At 33.9% G+C, this 19,415-nt stretch overlaps 3 protein-coding genes across 3 annotated transcripts in view; 1 reads left to right on the plus strand and 2 right to left on the minus strand.

The window, feature by feature from the left end:
• Window positions 1–57, plus strand: part of LOC108373053 (protein phosphatase PTC7 homolog) — a gene marked incomplete at its 5' end in the record, with an annotated part of 1,802 nt that extends 1,745 nt beyond the window's left edge. The window contains one exon of the mRNA XM_017628895.1: window positions 37–57. Within this exon, the coding sequence (XP_017484384.1) occupies window positions 37–57 (21 nt within the window). The remainder of the gene's footprint in view (window positions 1–36) is intronic.
• Window positions 58–4,107: 4,050 nt separating this feature from the next.
• LOC108373054 (derlin-2-like) lies at window positions 4,108–6,646 on the minus strand. The gene is made up of 4 exons (XM_017628897.1): window positions 6,071–6,646; window positions 4,938–5,192; window positions 4,666–4,829; window positions 4,108–4,595 (listed from the first exon to the last, which is right to left on the minus strand). Exons 1-4 carry the CDS (start codon window positions 6,161–6,163, stop codon window positions 4,436–4,438), a joined length of 672 nt encoding a protein of 223 aa, XP_017484386.1. The 5' UTR covers window positions 6,164–6,646; the 3' UTR covers window positions 4,108–4,435.
• Window positions 6,647–10,542: 3,896 nt separating this feature from the next.
• Window positions 10,543–12,758, minus strand: LOC108373055 (serine/threonine-protein kinase S6KL-like; the record flags this gene model as incomplete). The annotated part of the gene is made up of 2 exons (XM_017628898.1): window positions 10,543–10,877; window positions 12,414–12,758. Coding segments are annotated over 2 exons (447 nt in total), but the record flags the coding sequence as incomplete, so codon positions are not given.
• Between the last annotated feature and the right edge of the window lie 6,657 nt (window positions 12,759–19,415).

Below are 19,415 nucleotides of genomic sequence, written 5' to 3' on the forward strand. Positions count from 1 at the left end.
AATAACATCTTGTATCTCTTGGTATTTTCTTTACAGGCGGCAAACCTGACGACATAACTGTGGTACTCGCTACTGTAGCAATGTGAAATTAATTAAGTTATTTTTAGGTTTAATTTATAAAACGTGTAAACAGTTTGTTTGTTTCGCGCCTTCTTAAATACAAGCGCTGTGCAGCGGTGCTGCTTTCGTGCTGTGGTGTGATGCTGACAGCTTTTGAGATCGCTGCCACTGAAGCAGTTGATCCATCAGTCAGTCGAATATTTGGCCAGTAGCGTAAATTTCAGGAATAGAATTGTGACAGATTTTGCTCGTGTGTGCTTCACTTCGTACAACATAACAAATTGAACGCTTGCGATGCTAAATAATTATTATTACTAATTATACGCCCTCTTCTGTCAAATAGTTATTAGGTAGTTAGTTTTTTTTTTTAGTTTAGTTTAGCTTATTTGTGAATTTTCGTTACCGACCTTCGCTATATTTTAATGGCCATGTTCATAAAAAAATAAAATAGATTTAAAAAGCTTTATAAAGTGATATTTTCATAAAATTTGTCGATTTATAAAGCATTTAAAGTCTTCTTTATTATTTATTTATGAATCTGGATGCTATTTTTTAGTTGGATATGTGTTTTCTTATGCCGAATTTCCACTAGGCATTGAAATGACAAAATATGTATGCCATTCAAAAAAAAATAAGTAAAGTCGGAATGGGGATATGAACTTAATGACTTTTTTTTAACGTAATAACGCGATTATTTTTTAATGCCCAATTTTTTAATTTTTGCCATTTAATGCCTAGTGGAAATCCGGGATTAGTTTCTTTTCGCTCTTAAGTGCAAACAGTTTTAATTTAAGCCACCTTATTGTGGGGGTTACTTACGTAAAATTGTGAATGAAGTAATTTCCTGAGATAGAAAATATATAAAAAAAAAGTTGTATTTATATAACTTTTAAATTCGAACGACTATAATTGTTTGCATTGCAATGTCATCACGTTTTCGACCATAACAATCAAAACTTCGGTGTTTCCATTGTGTATCGACGACTAACTCACAACAAATAAATTACATACATACATATATAAACATATATTCATGATCAGAGTTCGAAACGAAATTTTTAATGTTGTAACTCAGCTCTATGGAACGTTGGAAGAAACTTGCAAATGCCGAGGATTAATCTCAACAATTAACTACATCTATNTTTTTTAACGTAATAACACGATTATTTTTTAATGCCCAATTTTGTAATTTTTGCCATTTAATGCCTAGTGGAAATCTAGGATTAGTTTCTTTTCGCTCTTAAGTGCAAAGAGTTTTAATTTAAGCCACCTTATTGTGGGGATTACTTACGTAAAATTGTGAATGAAGTAATTTCCTGAGATAGAAAATATATAAAAAATGTTGTATTTATATAACTTTTAAATTCGAACGACTATAATTGTTTGCATTGCAATGTCATCACGTTTTCGACCATAACAATCAAAACTTCGGTGTTTCCATTGTGTATCGACGACTAACTCACAACAAATAAATTACATACATACATATATAAACATATATTCATGATCAGAGTTCGAAACGAAATTTTTAATGTTGTAACTCAGCTCTATGGAACGTTGGAAGAAACTTGCAAATGCCGAGGATTAATCTCAACAATTAACTACATCTATTCATTACTACAAAATTGACATTTCAGCGAACAATCCACTATCTAATACATATATATTATCGTCTGTCATCTATATCTACTTATAAATTTCAACGAAGTAATCGATTAAGAAGAGCTAATGCTACGAGTAATAATGTAATAGTTATAGAATGTTAATCAAGTAGACGCGTAATTAGTGAAAAATATGCAAAAAACGGTAACACTAAATTCAAAATTGTAGTTAATGATAATAAGAGAACAAACATTTGACTGAACATAAGCGGAAATAAAATTTAAAATATACATATATAGTAATTGGCGTTTGATTACATATGTATTTAGGTATGTTTAATAATTACCTTTCTATAGTATATTTCGTTTATTTGCTCGGTAAACACATACATAATATTCACTGTAATGTTTAAAACTATCATGGCTAGTAATCATAATAAAGTTAGAAGCAGGTTTTAGCGTTTAAAACTGTATTTAAAGAACGCTGTTCCAACCAGGGCATCGGAGCAAAGGTTTTTTTTCATCGCTCCGCTCTAGCACTGCTCCGGTATTTGATTTCGCTCTGAGCTTCGCTCTCGCTCTCAATAAAAAAACCTTTTTTTTATTTATTTACTTAGTACATATCGAGCCCTAACCGTTAAAAAAATTAGCTTAATTTCTTTTGTTAAATTTCCTCTTGTGGCAGAACATAAATATGTACGTACAGCTATTTATGTATGTATATGATCCCAATGTGTTTTGTCTTGTAAATAAAATGACAGATATTAACCTAGCCAGGGCATTTTTCGGATCATTACATACGTGAACGTACTCTTTGTCCCGATTCAGCTTATACTGCCTGACGTATCACGTAATTTTCTTTAGTATCGTTTTCGATCCGTGAACGGATGTTACGATTCAAGCCCGAAAAAGGAAAAAGTGGATGAAATGCGGATTTCGTCCGTTTACCGATTCGATTTTCGGATACTTTGATGATCCGTTTTTCCACTAAAGTGTACGGCAGAAATGTATGTACAGACAAGAATCGCAAATTGTTTTGGCTGTTTTTCTGAAAATTTTCTTATTGAATTTGTCGTTCAATACGTTTTCCTTCTGCACTTCACAGATGTTTTTTCATGGTTCGAAAAAAAAAATAATGAAGTGCCTGACGGCATTCGAACCCGACACTTCAGAGCTATTAGCATGCTCAGCCACTGCCGACTACGTACGTAATAAAAGCGGCATTACTGCCGCACTGACGAACACAGACTGTTGCAACACTGTTGCAACTGCCCAACTGGTAATACGTTGCTATAAATTCACACAGAACATAATACTTGAATAATTCGGGCAACACTGCGGTTGCGATTTCAACTCGAGCAAGCCCTATCCCTGACTGCTGCTCTGTAAAATTCAACTTTAAAAACGTTTTATCACTAAAATGACTTTCCAAGTTAAAAATTGCAGAAAATATAATAAATAACCATTATCTTGAAAAGTCAAAGTAAAAGTTAAGTTTTACTCGGCAATCAAATGTAGTCGTGTTTTGGATCAAATAGAAGTAACGTACTATAATTCAAGGTTTATACAAATAAAGTATAACAATAAAAAAATGAAATGAAACCAACTGACGCAGAAATCTCCAAAGCGAAGTCATAAAAATCCCAATAAATAGCAATAAAGATTTAAATGATTATTTATTTTGGAACGAATTTCCGTCATCCCTTGTCAAGTTTGGTTTGCAGACAAAATAATGATTAAATGATTAGTCAAAGTTGTTGATTGTATTCCTTTTAAAGTGGGAGGTATGTACGTATGTATCCTTAAGTATACATATATCTGTGGTCATAAGCAATAACCGCCTGAGTCGACTTAAGAAAGAATTGAGTTATATATGCTATCGTATTCTGCAACTACTATTCCATTTGTATTTGTGTAGGCTATTTAAAAAATTATAGACGAACATATTTTGGTTACCCCATAAGGATAACATTACGATTCAAATGTTTAAAACGTTTTTTCTCGAATTCAAGTGTTTCGACTTAGGCGGTTATTGCTTATGATACTTTGATATAATGTGCTGTTTCAATTAACATTTTTATTTTTATTATTAGTATTTCACACACATACGATTGTTTCGACAGAGCTTTCAAGCAAAAGTGTAAATTGCTGTGCAGCGCCATCGAGTTTAATTTAATTTTCAGAAGCTATTTGAGTTTCTAAGCTGCGTGCCACACACTAACGACTGTTTCGACATAGTTCATTTAACATGTAATCGATAAAGGAGTCGTTGTATTTAACTCAATGTCCTAACGGCCCTAAAAGTTATTTTCCACTGTGATTTCTGAAAATTGGCAAACAATTTGAATTTGAACATAACGTAGAAAAAGTGCTTGCTTAGCCACGTCTTCAATAGTTATTCGAAAACGTGTTAACCAACTTTTTCAATGCCTTGAAATAAAACTAGTTTTATTTATATTTCATATTCATGATATATTTCATGTTGTATAAGAATAAGTTATACCAGGAAACGGTAAAAAACATACTTCACATCATAAAAGCTAACCAATTAATCCATTAGCTGACTTAAAACAAATTTCTGCTTTCACCGAAAATTTACAAATATAAAAGAAATCTTTAGTTGGTTTATTTATTGCCGTCTTACTATTTCAATACTTTTTTTAAGTGCTAAGCCATTTCCTTCTTACGTATGCATTTTCGCAATGAATGTGCAATTTTTTCAGTACAATGGGTGATAAAATTACAAAACCAAAAAAAAATAAAACAAGAAAGTTTTACCGCCTCAAATTAGCGTCGTTGCCATCACCTGCACCAACGTTTGGTGCTTGAGCGCCCAAGTTTTCTCCTTCATCAGCACCCCATTGGAAGCCACCTGGACGGTCGCCAACCCACGGAGGATTGTTATTATCAATGTGCTCGTTAAATAAGACTTTTCTATGAAGATTTATACATTTTATTAGTTATAAATTTCAGCATGTGAGCATTTTAATATCTAGGGACTTACAAAAAATGCGGAGTTTTGAGGATTCTATAGCCGTTAGCTTGAAGCGGAAAAACATCTTCAAGGAAATAATAAATATGGCCTACACCCATACCAACAACATCGACCCAAATAGTGTTGCCCAGTATCATTGAACAGCACATTAATACCCATGGCAAGTAAGGCGCCTGCAAGGGGATACAATTAGGCATAGACACACTACTACTTTAAGAGTCGTACTTCTACGGCTTGAAGTTTACTTTAGTGATTACATAATTTTAAAGAACGGGAATTACCTGAAAATTTAACACACCAAAGAAATTCATACGCACAAACGGATTTCGGCGTGACCATACATAAACTAGCATTAATGTGAAAGCTTGCCCGAGAAAAAGCAGATTTACGAAGAGTCCAAAGAAAACCATTAGCCCACCTCCAAACAGGAACATCATAACAAAATCAGCGGTGCGATCGCGGAAGAAGCTCTCCTCGAGCATACGACAATAACTTTGAGTAAAAAAGAGAAACATACGAACTACATACATACATATTTACATACATATCGCACACTGTCTTCAAAAGAGTCACAACTCAAAAGTTGGCATTTTTGACATTATGCGCTAAAAATGTACGCAGAGCTTTTATTTACCTTTCAGCAAAAGCTGGAGCAAATTTTATACAATAAACCCGCTTAAGTACCTCACGAAAAATTCATTCACATCTTCTTGTTAACTTACATAAATACTTGAATAACAACATTTAATGAAGTATACATAGTTAAAAACCAAAATCGTAGCATTATGTAAATACATAAACATGTAAAGAAAAACTTTATTAAAAAAAATATTTAGTGCAATGGTATATCTTTTTTACAAGAATAAATTGTTTAAAAAGTCAAAGTTGGACATATCATTTTGTACCAAATTCACAATAATATTGTTTGCCACTTATGTTTATTTATTAATTTTTAAGATTTTTCAATCAATTAAAATGCAGTTCATTCCCTAACAAATACCATATAAACCTAAGCTTAAGATTTTGTAGAACACTTAAAAAAAAAAATCATCATAATTTCAAACTTTTTTCTCAGAAGTGTTTTTTGAGTATACAGTTTTTTAGCCAATTCAATTTTAGTGCAATAATGTGCAAGTTTCAAGTGGCCAAAAGTTACCGTTGATTTTTTTAGAATTTTTTTTACCGAAGGTGTGTGGCGCTGCTACTGAATTTCAAAATACATAAATATTTTAAGGAATTTTAAAAGAGCACTTAAAAGGGGAAAATTATAAGTAAAATTGTAAATGGGGCATGAAAAATTGAGGTACTAAGGCGGGTTGGGTACATAAGCGGGGAGGTACTTAAGAGAGGGATTTTCTTCAGAATACATTAAAAAATTCATGGTGTCCAAAAATGTTGGTTACTTAAGCNTCACCACCGCCAGCGTTGTCAGAACACATGCTGTTGTATAGATGCGCGTCACTGTCGGTATCTCCATATAGAAACGCACAACCGATTGAAATGCCATGTTGCCAGACTCCCTTTACCACTTTTCTCTCGAAGACACTCGCAACTTGTGCGCCGACATGTAATCTTGTCAAAGCTTCCTGAGGACACCAGTTGAACCTGTTAGTTTTTCTACGTTAATCTACGTATTTATTCGCAGAATATATGTGTTTTCTGTACTATCCTATTAATCAAATTTCCGTAGTTGCAAAGGTCAAAGCTTGGCTTATTGCTCTAATCAAAAACATTGGACAGATCGCTTCCCCACATTAACTATCTGCCGCACTTTTGCCAGCGTTAGGAAGCCTCAAAGGATCCGTGTTTATTTATCAATGTTATCAGTTTGTGACACGTAATTTCTGGCAATATTTTTTTAGTGGCTGCCGCTTCACATTCAAAGCGTATTTGTAAAATTATGAGGCAAAGATAAAAAAATCATTGGTCAAAAAGATGAAAAAACCAACATAACGTGGATCTTTTGCAATGTTTCTTTTTTGCTGTCAAAATTGGCAGCTGATTTTGACAGCAAACAAGTTCCAAGGCAAGGCGAATTTATACAAGGTGGAAAGGCGAATTCGCCTTGTTTTGCACGTTATACCATGTTCTGACCGACAACGAAAACACCTTGAAAACGAGTTTTGGAATTGTGGGCTGAAGCCTGTTCACACCGGCTGTTAGTGTTTTCGATGACATTTCTTACATCCTCTCATTGCAGTTTTGCTACACAAAAACAAAACCAAAATGCTTTTCCCACATTTTCTTTTCATTAGCAACCTCTTACTTTCATTCTTATTTTACTTTGGCCAGGCAATTAACAATAAATCAGAAATGGCGTATTAAAGATGGTAAAATATGACTTCCGTTTGACGGCTTTGCCTACATCCACAGTTGGCAAACTACAATTTTACTTTCTCAAGTGAGAGTAAAAGGGGAACAGTTACAGAAGTGTACGGGAACGCAAAAAGCACTATTTCCTGCATAAACGTCAGTCGATTCTAGGTACGTGGATAATGCAGTTAAAATTTTCAGCAACTATGCAAATTCTGCCATTGCATATTCCACGGGGCAATACTTTGTTACCAGCTTATGAGATGGTAACATAGTTTACTATTCATACGTACATGATATGTAAGTACATATCGTCGATGTTTTTGCAAAACCGCCGTTCGACCAGTTGCAAAACCGCCTAAATCGCCGTTGTGGTAAAAAAGAGATTTGGTAACCCTGAACTTCAGGCATCGAGATTTATGCATAAAAATCGTTAAATCGGTAATATAACAACAGATTTGTAAAATAATAGCTAGAGAAAACACTGCCTAACAAGGCAATGCCTCCAAAGAAAAACCGCCTTTTCGTTCACCTGTAAAATTTGAGTGCCGTAATATAGGCGGTTTGGCAATTGGGCGATGGGCGGTTTTGCAAAAACATCGACGTTATGTATGTACGAATTTATAAAACTATTAAAACATGCAAGAGTTCAATAAATCTGGTTATATAAGCAGTGTTGCCGCGAATCACTTTTAGTGGTAGAGAAATTCCTTTAAAAAGGGCTAAAAAAGAACTAAAAGAAGTCGTTGTGGCTAAAAATGGTAGCTAAAATTTTTTCCTTACATATACATATAAAAGCATACACGCAAACATTTTCAATAAGTAATGGTATAGAAAAACAATGAACTCTGGAAAAAAGCAAATATTTTTCCAATCAACAACCGTTTTGTATTAAAGGGAAAATATACGACACCAGCTTGCTGGCTCCATCAAGTGATTTTACCATCAGGCTCGAAGCATATACATAACTTACCATCATGCTGCTACAATATTCATTTCTTTACAAATGAGGTCGAGGAAAGATCGAAATGATTAGCGGCGAAATTTCATAATTTTTTACCGTTTTGTTAAACATTGTTTTTTTTTTTTTAATTCACAACTGCAGTATCGGGAACTTAATCCTCCACATACACGGCTTTGACTCATATAGTGCAAGAAATTTCCGCCAAAATNCGGCGAAATTTCATAATTTTTTACCGTTTTGTTAAACATTGTTTTTTTTTTTTTAATTCACAACTGCAGTATCGGGAACTTAATCCTCCACATACACGGCTTTGACTCATATAGTGCAAGAAATTTCCGCCAAAATACTTTTTACTTAGAAAATTGAGCCGTTTTCACCACTAAGACAATTAAATTTCGCGTCGATCCATTCCTGGTGATTTTTCAAAAAAAGCTCTGGTTTTTTATTTATTTTCAAAGCGGTTTTTTCTAATCGAAAAACTCGAGAGCAGCTATACCGATATTTTTGAAATTTTTGACATCGACTCTAGACCTTCAAATGATGAGAATAGAAGAAGAATAATTTCGATATATCAATGGGCGTGGCACCTCCCATACAAACTAAAGTTTTCACACAACATATCTCTGGAAGTATTCATCGAAGAGTGCTGCAACTTAGTATAGAGATAATATAATATCAACGCCAAACTCATGGAAAAAATGGGAGTTATTGAAAAATGGGGCGTGGCACTTCCCATACAAACTGAATTTCTCACATTGGAATGTGTATGTGGTGTGAGAAATTCAGTTTGTATGGGAGGTTCCACGCCCCCTTTTTCAATAACTGCCATTTTTTTCCATGAGTTTGGCGTTGATATTATATATCTCTAAACTACCCTCGACCCTCAAATCTAGAGTCGATGTCCAAAATTTCAATAATATCGGCTGTTCTCGAGTTTTTCGATTAGAAAAAAAGCGAAAAAACGGCTTTCAAAATATATATTAGTATAGATAACGAATGAAATACATTTTGTAATTAAATGTATCCTATGGAGAAATGTTTATGAATATTTTTTTAAAGAATTGCAGACATTTGAAATTAATTTCAAGTATTTTCCAAAAAAGAGGGAGCATTCAACGTGAATTTTTTTTATTTAATTTTTCAACATATATAAACAGAAAACTAGAGCATGTATTTGTCAATGTTATTGTGGCTTATTAACATTTTATTTTTAATATTTTTACTGAGCCTTGTACCACGATTGTTTATTAGGAAAAATTGAAAAAGCAACAAAGTCTAAGCGGTAGAAGTTATAGCAGCTATTTCGGAGATCACCACATCTCCTCATCAGACTTCTTTTTTTCTAGACTTCAGCAGGGATCGAACCTGCGTAATCGATGTTCAAAGTCAGAAGCGTTAACCACTGAGCTATGTACATACATCCAAAAATATCTAAAAAAAAATCGCCACGAATAGATCGACGCGAAATTTAATTTAAATTTGGAAGGGAGGGAAGGTGATTCGTGTTAATATTTATGTATATTGTCTGATACCTCAGAATATGTTTGACCCAGATATAATCAAAAATCTGCCAAACCTGAGAAAAAAAATTTGTTCCCCTCGGTTTCTTTTTCGGCGATTTGGGCCATATGCTTTTAACTTTATACACTTTATATATGGGAGCCCGTGATTTTTTTAACCCCGGACCCGAGTTTTCTCTCAACGGCCCTGACTACAGGACATAAAAAGTAAATGCAACCAATTTGTTTTTGTAGCACTGTGTAATTATAATATACACTACAAAGGCTACGTATGCCTATTATGTACTAAATTTTATTTTTATTTTTTTGCTTCTGTACCGCATTATGCAACTCATTTTCTTCAGATTATTATGTTTTTATTAAGTTATTTTTATTATAGGACTAAAACTCTGAAACACAAATTTTCAAAAAACCGTACATTTTATTTATAGTACAATGAAACTTCGATATAACGAACCTTTATAAAACGAAATTTTTGCTGGGACCCTGAAAAAACCGCCTTGTTGCGAGATTTTCCCAACAAAATGCTCCACAGACGCAACGAAGAAATTTTGAGCATGCAAACAAAGTGTCGAATCAATAGCCAGCCTCTACATAGCAAAGTGTGAATATTTTTATGGTTATGTATCTACTTTAGCGCGTTGAATTTTATGGCAAGTATGCGGCTCTCAAGAAAAGCAAAAACTCCGTATAAAATGACGTAGAAGAAATGGCTAAGCAATTTTCTTGTGTAAAATTTTCTTGAGGCAGTACGCAGTTCTTAAGAAATTTTCTACGCTTTCTACTACAGTTTTCTAAAGTTGTTTTGTGAAAAAAGAGCACAAGGCAACCCATGCTTGCAACAGATATATATGTACATATATATGTCCGTTCCATTATTTCTTGAGGAAAGAGCGTGGCAACAGGCTGGTGAATTATCAGATGTCAAAATTCCTTGGATTTACACACGAAATAATGGCAACTTTTTCTTGACCATTTTCTTGAGATTCATTGCAGTAATTAATTTTCGCTTGCAACTTCGTGTATACGAACACACCACGTTACCCGGAGGGTACTTCGCAGTAGGTGTCGCTCAGATCTGCTTATAACACTTTTTTTTTGTCAATTTTGCAAATTTCGTTATATCGAGGTTTTGATATTCTATAAATATAACGAAACTGTAAATATAACGTAGCATTTGTTCAAACCCTTCATCTCCGTTATATCGAAACTTTTTGTACGTATGTATATGACACATTTTGTTCTGCAGGAATTCATACATGAATCCTTTTGTATTAAATAGAAGTATAGACTTGACTGATATTACTTAATTATTGTTGGATTTAAAATTTGTAAAATTGTCTTTCTTCCCAGTCACTTTCGTCTTCGGAGGAATGTGTAAAGGCAACAATATCTTCAGGGCTTATCAGATCCATTGGACGGAGCTGCAAAGAAAATTATTGTTGGTAAAGAAGTATTCACAAATGGAGTATACAAAGTTAATTAAAAGATAAGTTTCATAAATCATTGAGCTGAAAGGAGAGTAAAAAACACATACATACATATGTATGTATATGTAAATGTGTAAGTACATATCGTTAGCTTAATTCACAAAGGCCTAACCAACACTTTTTCGGAAACTGTGTTTTTCACAGATTCAATAAAAATTTTAAAGTACTAGTACCAAAAACAACGGAGCTACATGCTACTTTTTAAAACGACCTTCCAGTTTTTTATATTCTTTTTATGTTTAGAGATTCTTTGAACACGCTAATCTCGGAAACTACTGAACGAATTTGGTCCAGATTTTCTCTTTTATAATTTGTAACGATGGGACCTTTGGTACTTAGAATTTCAATAGGGTTGCCACCCATCTAAAAAATTTTAAGATCTGTTCGTGGAATTACAAAAAGTGAGATTTAAAATGAAAGGGATTGACGTCTATGTGTTCAATATTGTATTATTTTTGAGTAGGGTTGCCACCTTTATAAAAGTTATAAGATCTTCACCGTTCATTGCACTTAAAAAAATAGGTACCAAGTGAGAGGAAACGGTCTCTGGATTGCACATCCACCATAAACCTTTATTTTTAGTAGGGTTGTCACCTATTTAAAAACTACTACCTTACTTATAATACGTCAAGGCGTTTCTTGTTAATTACATTCGATTTGTACAAATAGATTCTTTAAATTAAATGTTGTATATTGTTAACAAAATTAAGTCACATAATTTTTAATCATCTTAATAATTCAACGAGTGGCAAAGATCTCATAATTTTTAAAAAGGTGGCAACCCTTATCGAAAAATTAAACCTTATTGCACATCTGAAGGCCAAGCCCTTTTCTTTCAAACCTATTTTTTTTTAATCGAATGAACTGTGCAAATCTGATGTAGCTAACAAATAATGCCTTTAATGCTAATTTTTATATAAGTGGCAACCCCACTAAAATTAAATAAAAGCTTATTGCACATCCGGAGACCATATCTTTTCACTTGGTACGTAATTTTTTAGTCCAACGAACGGTGAAGATCTTATAATTTTTATAAAGGTGGCAACCCTACTTAAAAGATAATACATTATTGAACACCTACCGGCCAAAGCCTTTCATTTGACATCTCACTTCAGAAAAACGGTGCGGATCTTATAATATTTTATACAGGTGGCAACCCTATAGACATGTTAAATACCAAAAGGTCACTCTCTTATCGCTAAGAATACATATATTAGAGAAAATCTCGTCCAAATCCGTTCCGTAGTTTTCAAGATTTCAAAGAATCTTGACTTTCCTTTATACTATATATAGACTATACTATGTATACATAAGAACGTACATAGATATAGATACGTTTCTTAGTTTTTTATTTAAATAAAATTTCGCGATGGAATAAGTGTGCCGCCATTTTCGATCAAAAACGCGTTCGTGAGATTTGCGCATAGATATGTGCGTTAAAAGAAACACAGTTACATACTATCAACTTACATTGAGCAAATATTTTGAATCAATTTTAAAATTTTTGTATAGTGCGATTTTTTGCAGTGTCAAGACCGAATGCAAACGCTGTTTTGGATCCACCTCTAGCAAGCGTTTGAGTACATCCTTGGCCTCATGTGGTAGTTCTTCGATTTCGAGTGGCAAGAAGCTATGCGTTAGAACAGCGCGATGTTGCTCTTCCTCAAACAAACAATGTCTGGATATATCTTCATCCTTTGAAGGTTTTGTGGAAGGTGCTGTAGCTTGGTCAACACCATCTCCTTTTCTAATATATGCTGCAGGCAAAGCAATGTCCAGAAATGTGCGAATATCGGGAGTCTTTTGAAAATAAAGAGCAAAAAATTAATTGTACTTAAATTTATTACTGAATAATAAAATAAAATCAACAATAAATTTACAAATTAGTGAGGCGTAGTCATGTATTCGTACGAATCGAATATTTGAAATTTTTGCATAGAAAATGCTAGGAAAATTTCGTGATTTTCGATTCGTACAAAAACTGGAATATGCCCCCAGTGTGATACACCCTTTCCGAAAAAAAAGAATTATCGAAAACGGTTCACGTGGTCCAAAGTTATGCGGTAATACACCTTAAAAAAAGGAACAGTCCAGCGCCTTCGTCTTGGTCTGCAGGCTGTATCGGAGATACAGCCGCTATATTTAAACGTAGAATACGTGGTATGGTTAAGAGCATATCCAAGTCAAAAACGAAATCACACACTAAGAATAGAAACAGATCCACATTAACTGCAATCAACATATGTACGTATGTATGTATTTACATATGTACACACGCTGCGATTAGGTTATAAATAGCGCGCCTCTGTTTATCAAAAGCCGCATTACATACGCATACATACTTTTTGTCTCCTTCCCACACTTCCAACATATGCACGTGTTTGCAAAATGATGACGAGGTGATTTTGTATGGAAAATCATTTATGCCCATATATTTGAATAAAATAAACATATATAGAAGATATCAACCAATACTTCCCATATACCAAACGAAAGGAAAACTCTTGAATTTTTGATTAAAGAAAACAAAAACAAAATCATTCGAGCGGTTTTCGAGCATTTTGGTAATGAAAAAAATTTGCAAATTTTTTCAACAATTTTTTGCCTTAAAATGCTCAATATTTGTTAAATTTATATAAAATTTGTACCCGATAATATTTCTACTGCTCCAAAGAACCTATATCCCGAAAATGAAAGTTATATATGCCAACAATAAGTTGCTAGAGCACTTTAAAGGCTCAAAATTGACCCCAAAATAAGGCAATGTTTACCGTTGTTTTTACGACAGAAACCGAATTGGTTATTTACAAAAATGAATCTGTCGACAGGTTTGGAATTTTATCTTTGAAACGCCACACTTTTCTTTGAAATCGCTTTATTAGTTCTCGTGCAATAAGCGTTTTTGTAAAGCTCTAAAAATTACAACTACAACATTTGAACATAGCCCCCATACCTTAAGGTAAGACGTATTCTACGTCAAAAAAAATATATATATTCTGTCGAATTGATAACCGCTTTTTTTGAAGTCGTTTAAAAATAATAATGAAAGTAGTAAACAGTAGATGAAAAGGAAATTATTTGATCACAAAAGGTGAGTAGGCACTGTGGCCAATGGTAAAGTTCATTTACCACCTCTGCATGGTTGTAAGCCTGCAGAGTTCGCAAAATGCCCCGAAAGCAGCGTCCAGAGGATGCATCAAACTAGGCCGAGCATCCTTTGAAGTGCCACGAGTTTATCACCCCTATTCTGCAACACTTTCGTATTCGGATTTTACTACGAATCGTATAAATAGTATGCTGCAATCCGAATCGTATTTTTGAACTTTCGAAATTCGTAACAATGGCATGCCTAAAAACGAACGAGTAAGAAATTGACAGCTTTTTTGCGTAATTTTGTACGGAAACAATTCTGTGTCGAAAGCGAGATAAAAGATGTAAATTGATGTGTGTTTGCAGGAAATATTAGTCGGTGTTCTTTTAAATTTGCCTTTCGCATATGGGCAAGTCTAAAAAGCTGCTAACCGTTGTGTTATTTATGTAGCTTTATTTTCATTGTTGTAAACTATATTAAGCTTTTGCTTTTGGATATAATTCATAGACGTATATTTGTAGACTCAAAAAAGTTTTGAATCAATCTTAATTGAAGGCACATTTGGAAAATACGTCGAAACGATCTAAATCTTTTTATAATTACTAGTACTTATAACGTTACATATGTATACATGTAAAATGCTTCAAAAAATTTTCTCTAGAAGTGTGTAAAAGCCCCGATTTACTACTTTTAATGATGCTGTTTCTCGACAAAGGTTCTGATAGTCGGTCCAACATAATTGGAGCCTTCTAAATTCAATGGCGTCCCCAGTTTTCCCCGATTGGCTTCACTTTTCGAAATAGCGGTACATGAAAAATTGCTTAAATTCACTATCTCTTAAAAGGATCGAAATCGGTTTACTATAACATCTAGCTCCCATACAACTGATATAGGTTCATTTTAATATATAGCACGCATACAATTTATAATTTAGATATGAAGTTAGAGTTATAGCTCAAAAACACATATCTGAGTAGAGTCCGACCGATTAATCGGCATCGGCAAGTATCGGCCAAAATAATCGGCATCGGCATCGCCGTTTTTGGCCGGTTCTTAGCCGATTCTTTTACTTTTTCCACAATTTTAAGAAACGTTCATCAAAATTGGAAACTGTTTAATCAGATTTTTTAGAATTTTTTTGAGTACGCAGCTCTTTAAATTTTAGTACAATAAAGTGCAAATTTGAAATAGCTACATATGTAGGTAAGTGTTGATTTTTGACAATTTTTTGTTCACGAATTTTCTTCCAAATAAAATATGTTCGAAGATTTGAAATTTTTTGTATAGAAATTGATGAAATTTTTTTGTCATTTTCGATTCGTACGAGAATATGCCCCGATGTTTGTTGCCCCTTATCGAGCAACTTGGGTACGGTTTAGTTATTTGTACAATGATTTTCGGTTATTGTGTCCAAACGCATAACCCGCATCTAAAGACTTTAACATACACGTATAACCTAAGGATTAAATTTTAATTTAGAAGAAATGTTTAAAATTTCCGAGCACTAGTTTATCAATAAATTCGGTTTGCATTATGCACTTTTTGTAAATTTCGATGCGGGTATAAGAAATGCTTTATGCCTTTGACATGCGGAAGCCCCTTCTCTCCGGCAACACAGAAAGGAGAGTTCTTCTTAGTAAGGGTTATAATCCCTAAGCGCGGCCGAGGGCAGAAGCAAGCGCAACAGGTGGTGGACCCAGCAAAGTGCAGTTTCAATGGCTTGGAAGAAGTTGTTATTGCATTAACTGGATTGCGAACAGCGTTGCCACTAACAATTTTTTTCCAACCAATTTTCTTCCCAAATCCGACCAAAATCGTTTACAACCTACCAAATAAATTTCAATTACAGAAAAGCATTCGGAAAGCATACATAAAATTCATTTATTTAAGATTAAATGTTTGCTGCACTAGTTTTTACTCCGAAATTAGAAAAAAAATTGCGTAAAATGTCGAATGAAATTTCGAAGTTTAACTTCAGAATCGTAATAATTTAGCTCTCAAAGGGCCTAGAGACTTCTACCTAGGCTTAAATTAAAGGTCTTGAATAGCACTAAAACAGACTTGTTGTTCGCGGGATATAAAATTGTGTGAAGGACTTTCAAAGCCATACTTGGGCGTACAAAATTTTTGATTCTTATTTCCGACCAAATTTAGTCGAAAAAGGCCAATAGTGGCAACACTGATTGAGAACCAGTTCTTCAGGCATAGGAGGAGTTATGGCTTTTGGTTTAACAATTCAACCAGAAGCTGACATATGTAGATGCGTCCATGGTTACTATGCCCGACAACCGACGCAAATCTTTGTGGATCCATTTCCACAGCACGATCTTACTCCGCTGCTATAATTGCAAATGCAATAGAATCCATCGTTTTATTCTAAATATGTATGTAATGAAAATTTTTTTCTATAAATAAGCACTTGATGAGTGTTTTTTTAATTCCTTTCCACTTTGTTTTCCTTCATACAACTGTCTTCGAAAAACCACTGATAGGTGGCAATGCTGCACATGCTTCCGCAACGGTTGCAGCACGATTTTCATAACGTAGCTACGAATGACGAATAACGAAAACTCGGGTTCTAGAATAAGGGAGTACAACGTAAGAAAGTTTTATTAAGTGGCAGTTGAGAAGTGCATATGCAAAAATTTCATAAATTTATATAGCATGCATTTAGGCGCCCGATGTTAGCAGTCGCACCAAAACAGTAGATATGTAATTTTATTGTGCTTTAGGTAAATTTGTTGAGAGCAAACACTTATTTAACCTTCTACGTACATATGTATGTAGCTGTGATCGTAATTAGTATTTTCTTCGTTCACGCTTACAAAAAAAAAATATTGGATATTTTTGGGAAATTCTTGAGTTTGACAGACTTAAGACAACTGCCGGTTAAATTACTCACGATCTAATTAAAAAGAAATACCGAAATATGTTTGTAAATATCGCCGCTCGCGACGAAGAGTAGCACATCTCAAATTACCGTGGAAGACTAGCACGTTTCATTATTCGCGTCGAAAAGTAGCACATTTCAGATTTGTGTGTGGAAGAGTAGAACATTTCAAAAACCTCGAAAAATGCAGTGGGGGGACAAATAAAAAATCGTTAGTATTAAAAAATGGTTAAATAAATACTTGGGTATTATTATTGTAAGTCTCCTGAAGAGAACCAGAGTTTTCCGATCGAAAGTATTGATTTTCAAGAATTCTATACCATTTCTACGAAAAGTTATTTTTCCCCATATAAAAATACATGGAAAACTTTGAGCGCTTTGAGCGACCTCTAAATATTTTTTGATTTTAAAATTAAAAAAATAGGGGTACACTTTTTTATATATAGAACAATCATTACAATTCCGACTTTACTGTTTTGGACCACCCTAATGTACATGCAGTCATATCAAGAGCACCTCATTTCAAAGCAAATGTCAAAATTATTTTCTCAGAATTTTTTGAGTATATAGATTTAAAGCCCTTTCAATTTTATTGCAATAATGTGCAAGTTTCAAGTGGCTAAAAATTTCCGTTGTTGCAGTTTTCTTCCATATAAAAATAAATTGTGTTTATTCGTTATATGGTAGCGAATGCGACAAAAAGAATCAAAGGTTTTAAGGCTCTTGAAACTTGCACATTATCACACTAAAATTGAATCGGCTATAAAGCTTCATATTCAAAAAAAATTGTAACACTTCTGAGTAAACAAAATTTGAAATTTGAATGAAAATTAGTTAATTTTTTTTTAGATTTCTACAAAATTTTAAGCGTGGGTTTACATGGTTTTTTTAAATGAACTTAATTTTAATTGAAATTGAATATACTGAAAACAAAATTTCAGTGGTTAACCATAAAACAATATAAATTGCATAAAGCTTAAAGGGGAAAAATGCCTTAAAAAAAAGAAAAGTGGATGATCGCCGGCAAATGATCACTAAACGCTATATACCGTCTGAATTTCATGAGTTTCATAACACTGGTCTACAAGGGTTTTGCGAATAAGACGGGACCTGGTGTTTCCGAACGGATTTTTCGTGCTGAACACGAATCTGGGGTCCAAAACTTCCCATCACGTCACGTTTTCGAGAAAAAAGGGGTTGAAACCCCTAAAAACAGCGTTTTTGGCCATTTTCGAAAAATTATAGAGCTGAACCCTGACGTGGTACAAATTTTGCATATATCAGAAATTAAAGGCTAAATCGTGCCCTTTCGAATGAGCCCTATGCCGAATTAATCGCATGCACCCTTAGATCAGGGGGTGTATTTGTGTCTAGGAGTCCAATTTTTATATCCACCATATTCGACCCGTCATCTTAAATTTTTAAAATCTAACTGCAGATTCGTAATCAGCGACTTTTAATATAGTTAAAACCTTGGCATTATTAATTTTCTATGATCGTTTAAGATTAAATTCTTTCTGTGATCAATTTTTCCTGCACCCCTAAACACAAATACACCCCCTGCTTTAAGGGTGCACGCGATCAATTCGGCATAGGGCTCATTCGAAAGGGCACGGTTTAGCCTTTAATTTCTGATATATGCAAAATTTGTACCACGTCAGGGTTCAGCTCTATAATTTTTCGAAAATGGCCAAAAACGCTGTTTTTAGGGGTTTCAACCCCTTTTTTCTCGAAAACGTGACGTGATGGGACATTTTTGACCCCGGATTCGTGTTCAGCACGAAAAATCCGTTCAGAAACACCAGGTCCCGTCTTATTCGCAGAAAAAAAGTTGAAATTTGTAGACCAGTGTAATTGAATTATAGAAATATAAAATAAGCACTTGAATTTCCAATATAAATTATGCTTTTATGATTTAGTTTAAACCCTAAATGTGCTACTCTTCCACGCAAATAGTGAAATGTGCTACTCTTCCACGCAAATAGTGAAATGTGCTACTCTTCGTAGGGACCAACGATATGTACTCTTCTTCCAGTCTGACATAGTTTTCTCAATGCGATAAAGACAAGTACTGGGCAGATTTACTATTAAAGTTGCTCCGCACTTGAAAAAGCTATAAATGCATACATACATAGGTATTCTGAGTTTTACTAGGTTAGAAAAGATACGCAAATAGAAACATTAAAATAGTAATAAAGACGCAGACAATAAATAAAGAAAACAATAAAGGTGTGCGAAATTACGCGTCGCAAATGTGAATCATTCAAATAGTAAAAGTCACGCTTCGTTATAAATAATTTAAAACCCTACCTCGCTGTGTTTGCACATACATACTTATGTATGTGTGAATGTAGGTAAGTATGTATGTAATTATGAGGAAAGGAGAGCGAAGACAGGTTAATGGTCAAGCTGAGGCTGCTGCCTAGGTATTGTATATAGACTTAGGTACTATGTATGTATATAGCCGATACACAAAAGACTACACGTGTAG

This window comes from Rhagoletis zephyria, unplaced genomic scaffold (assembly GCF_001687245.7).
Source record: "Rhagoletis zephyria isolate East Lansing unplaced genomic scaffold, Rhagoletis_zephyria_1.1 Rzeph_scaffold_06320, whole genome shotgun sequence".
NCBI lineage: Eukaryota > Metazoa > Arthropoda > Insecta > Diptera > Tephritidae > Rhagoletis > Rhagoletis zephyria.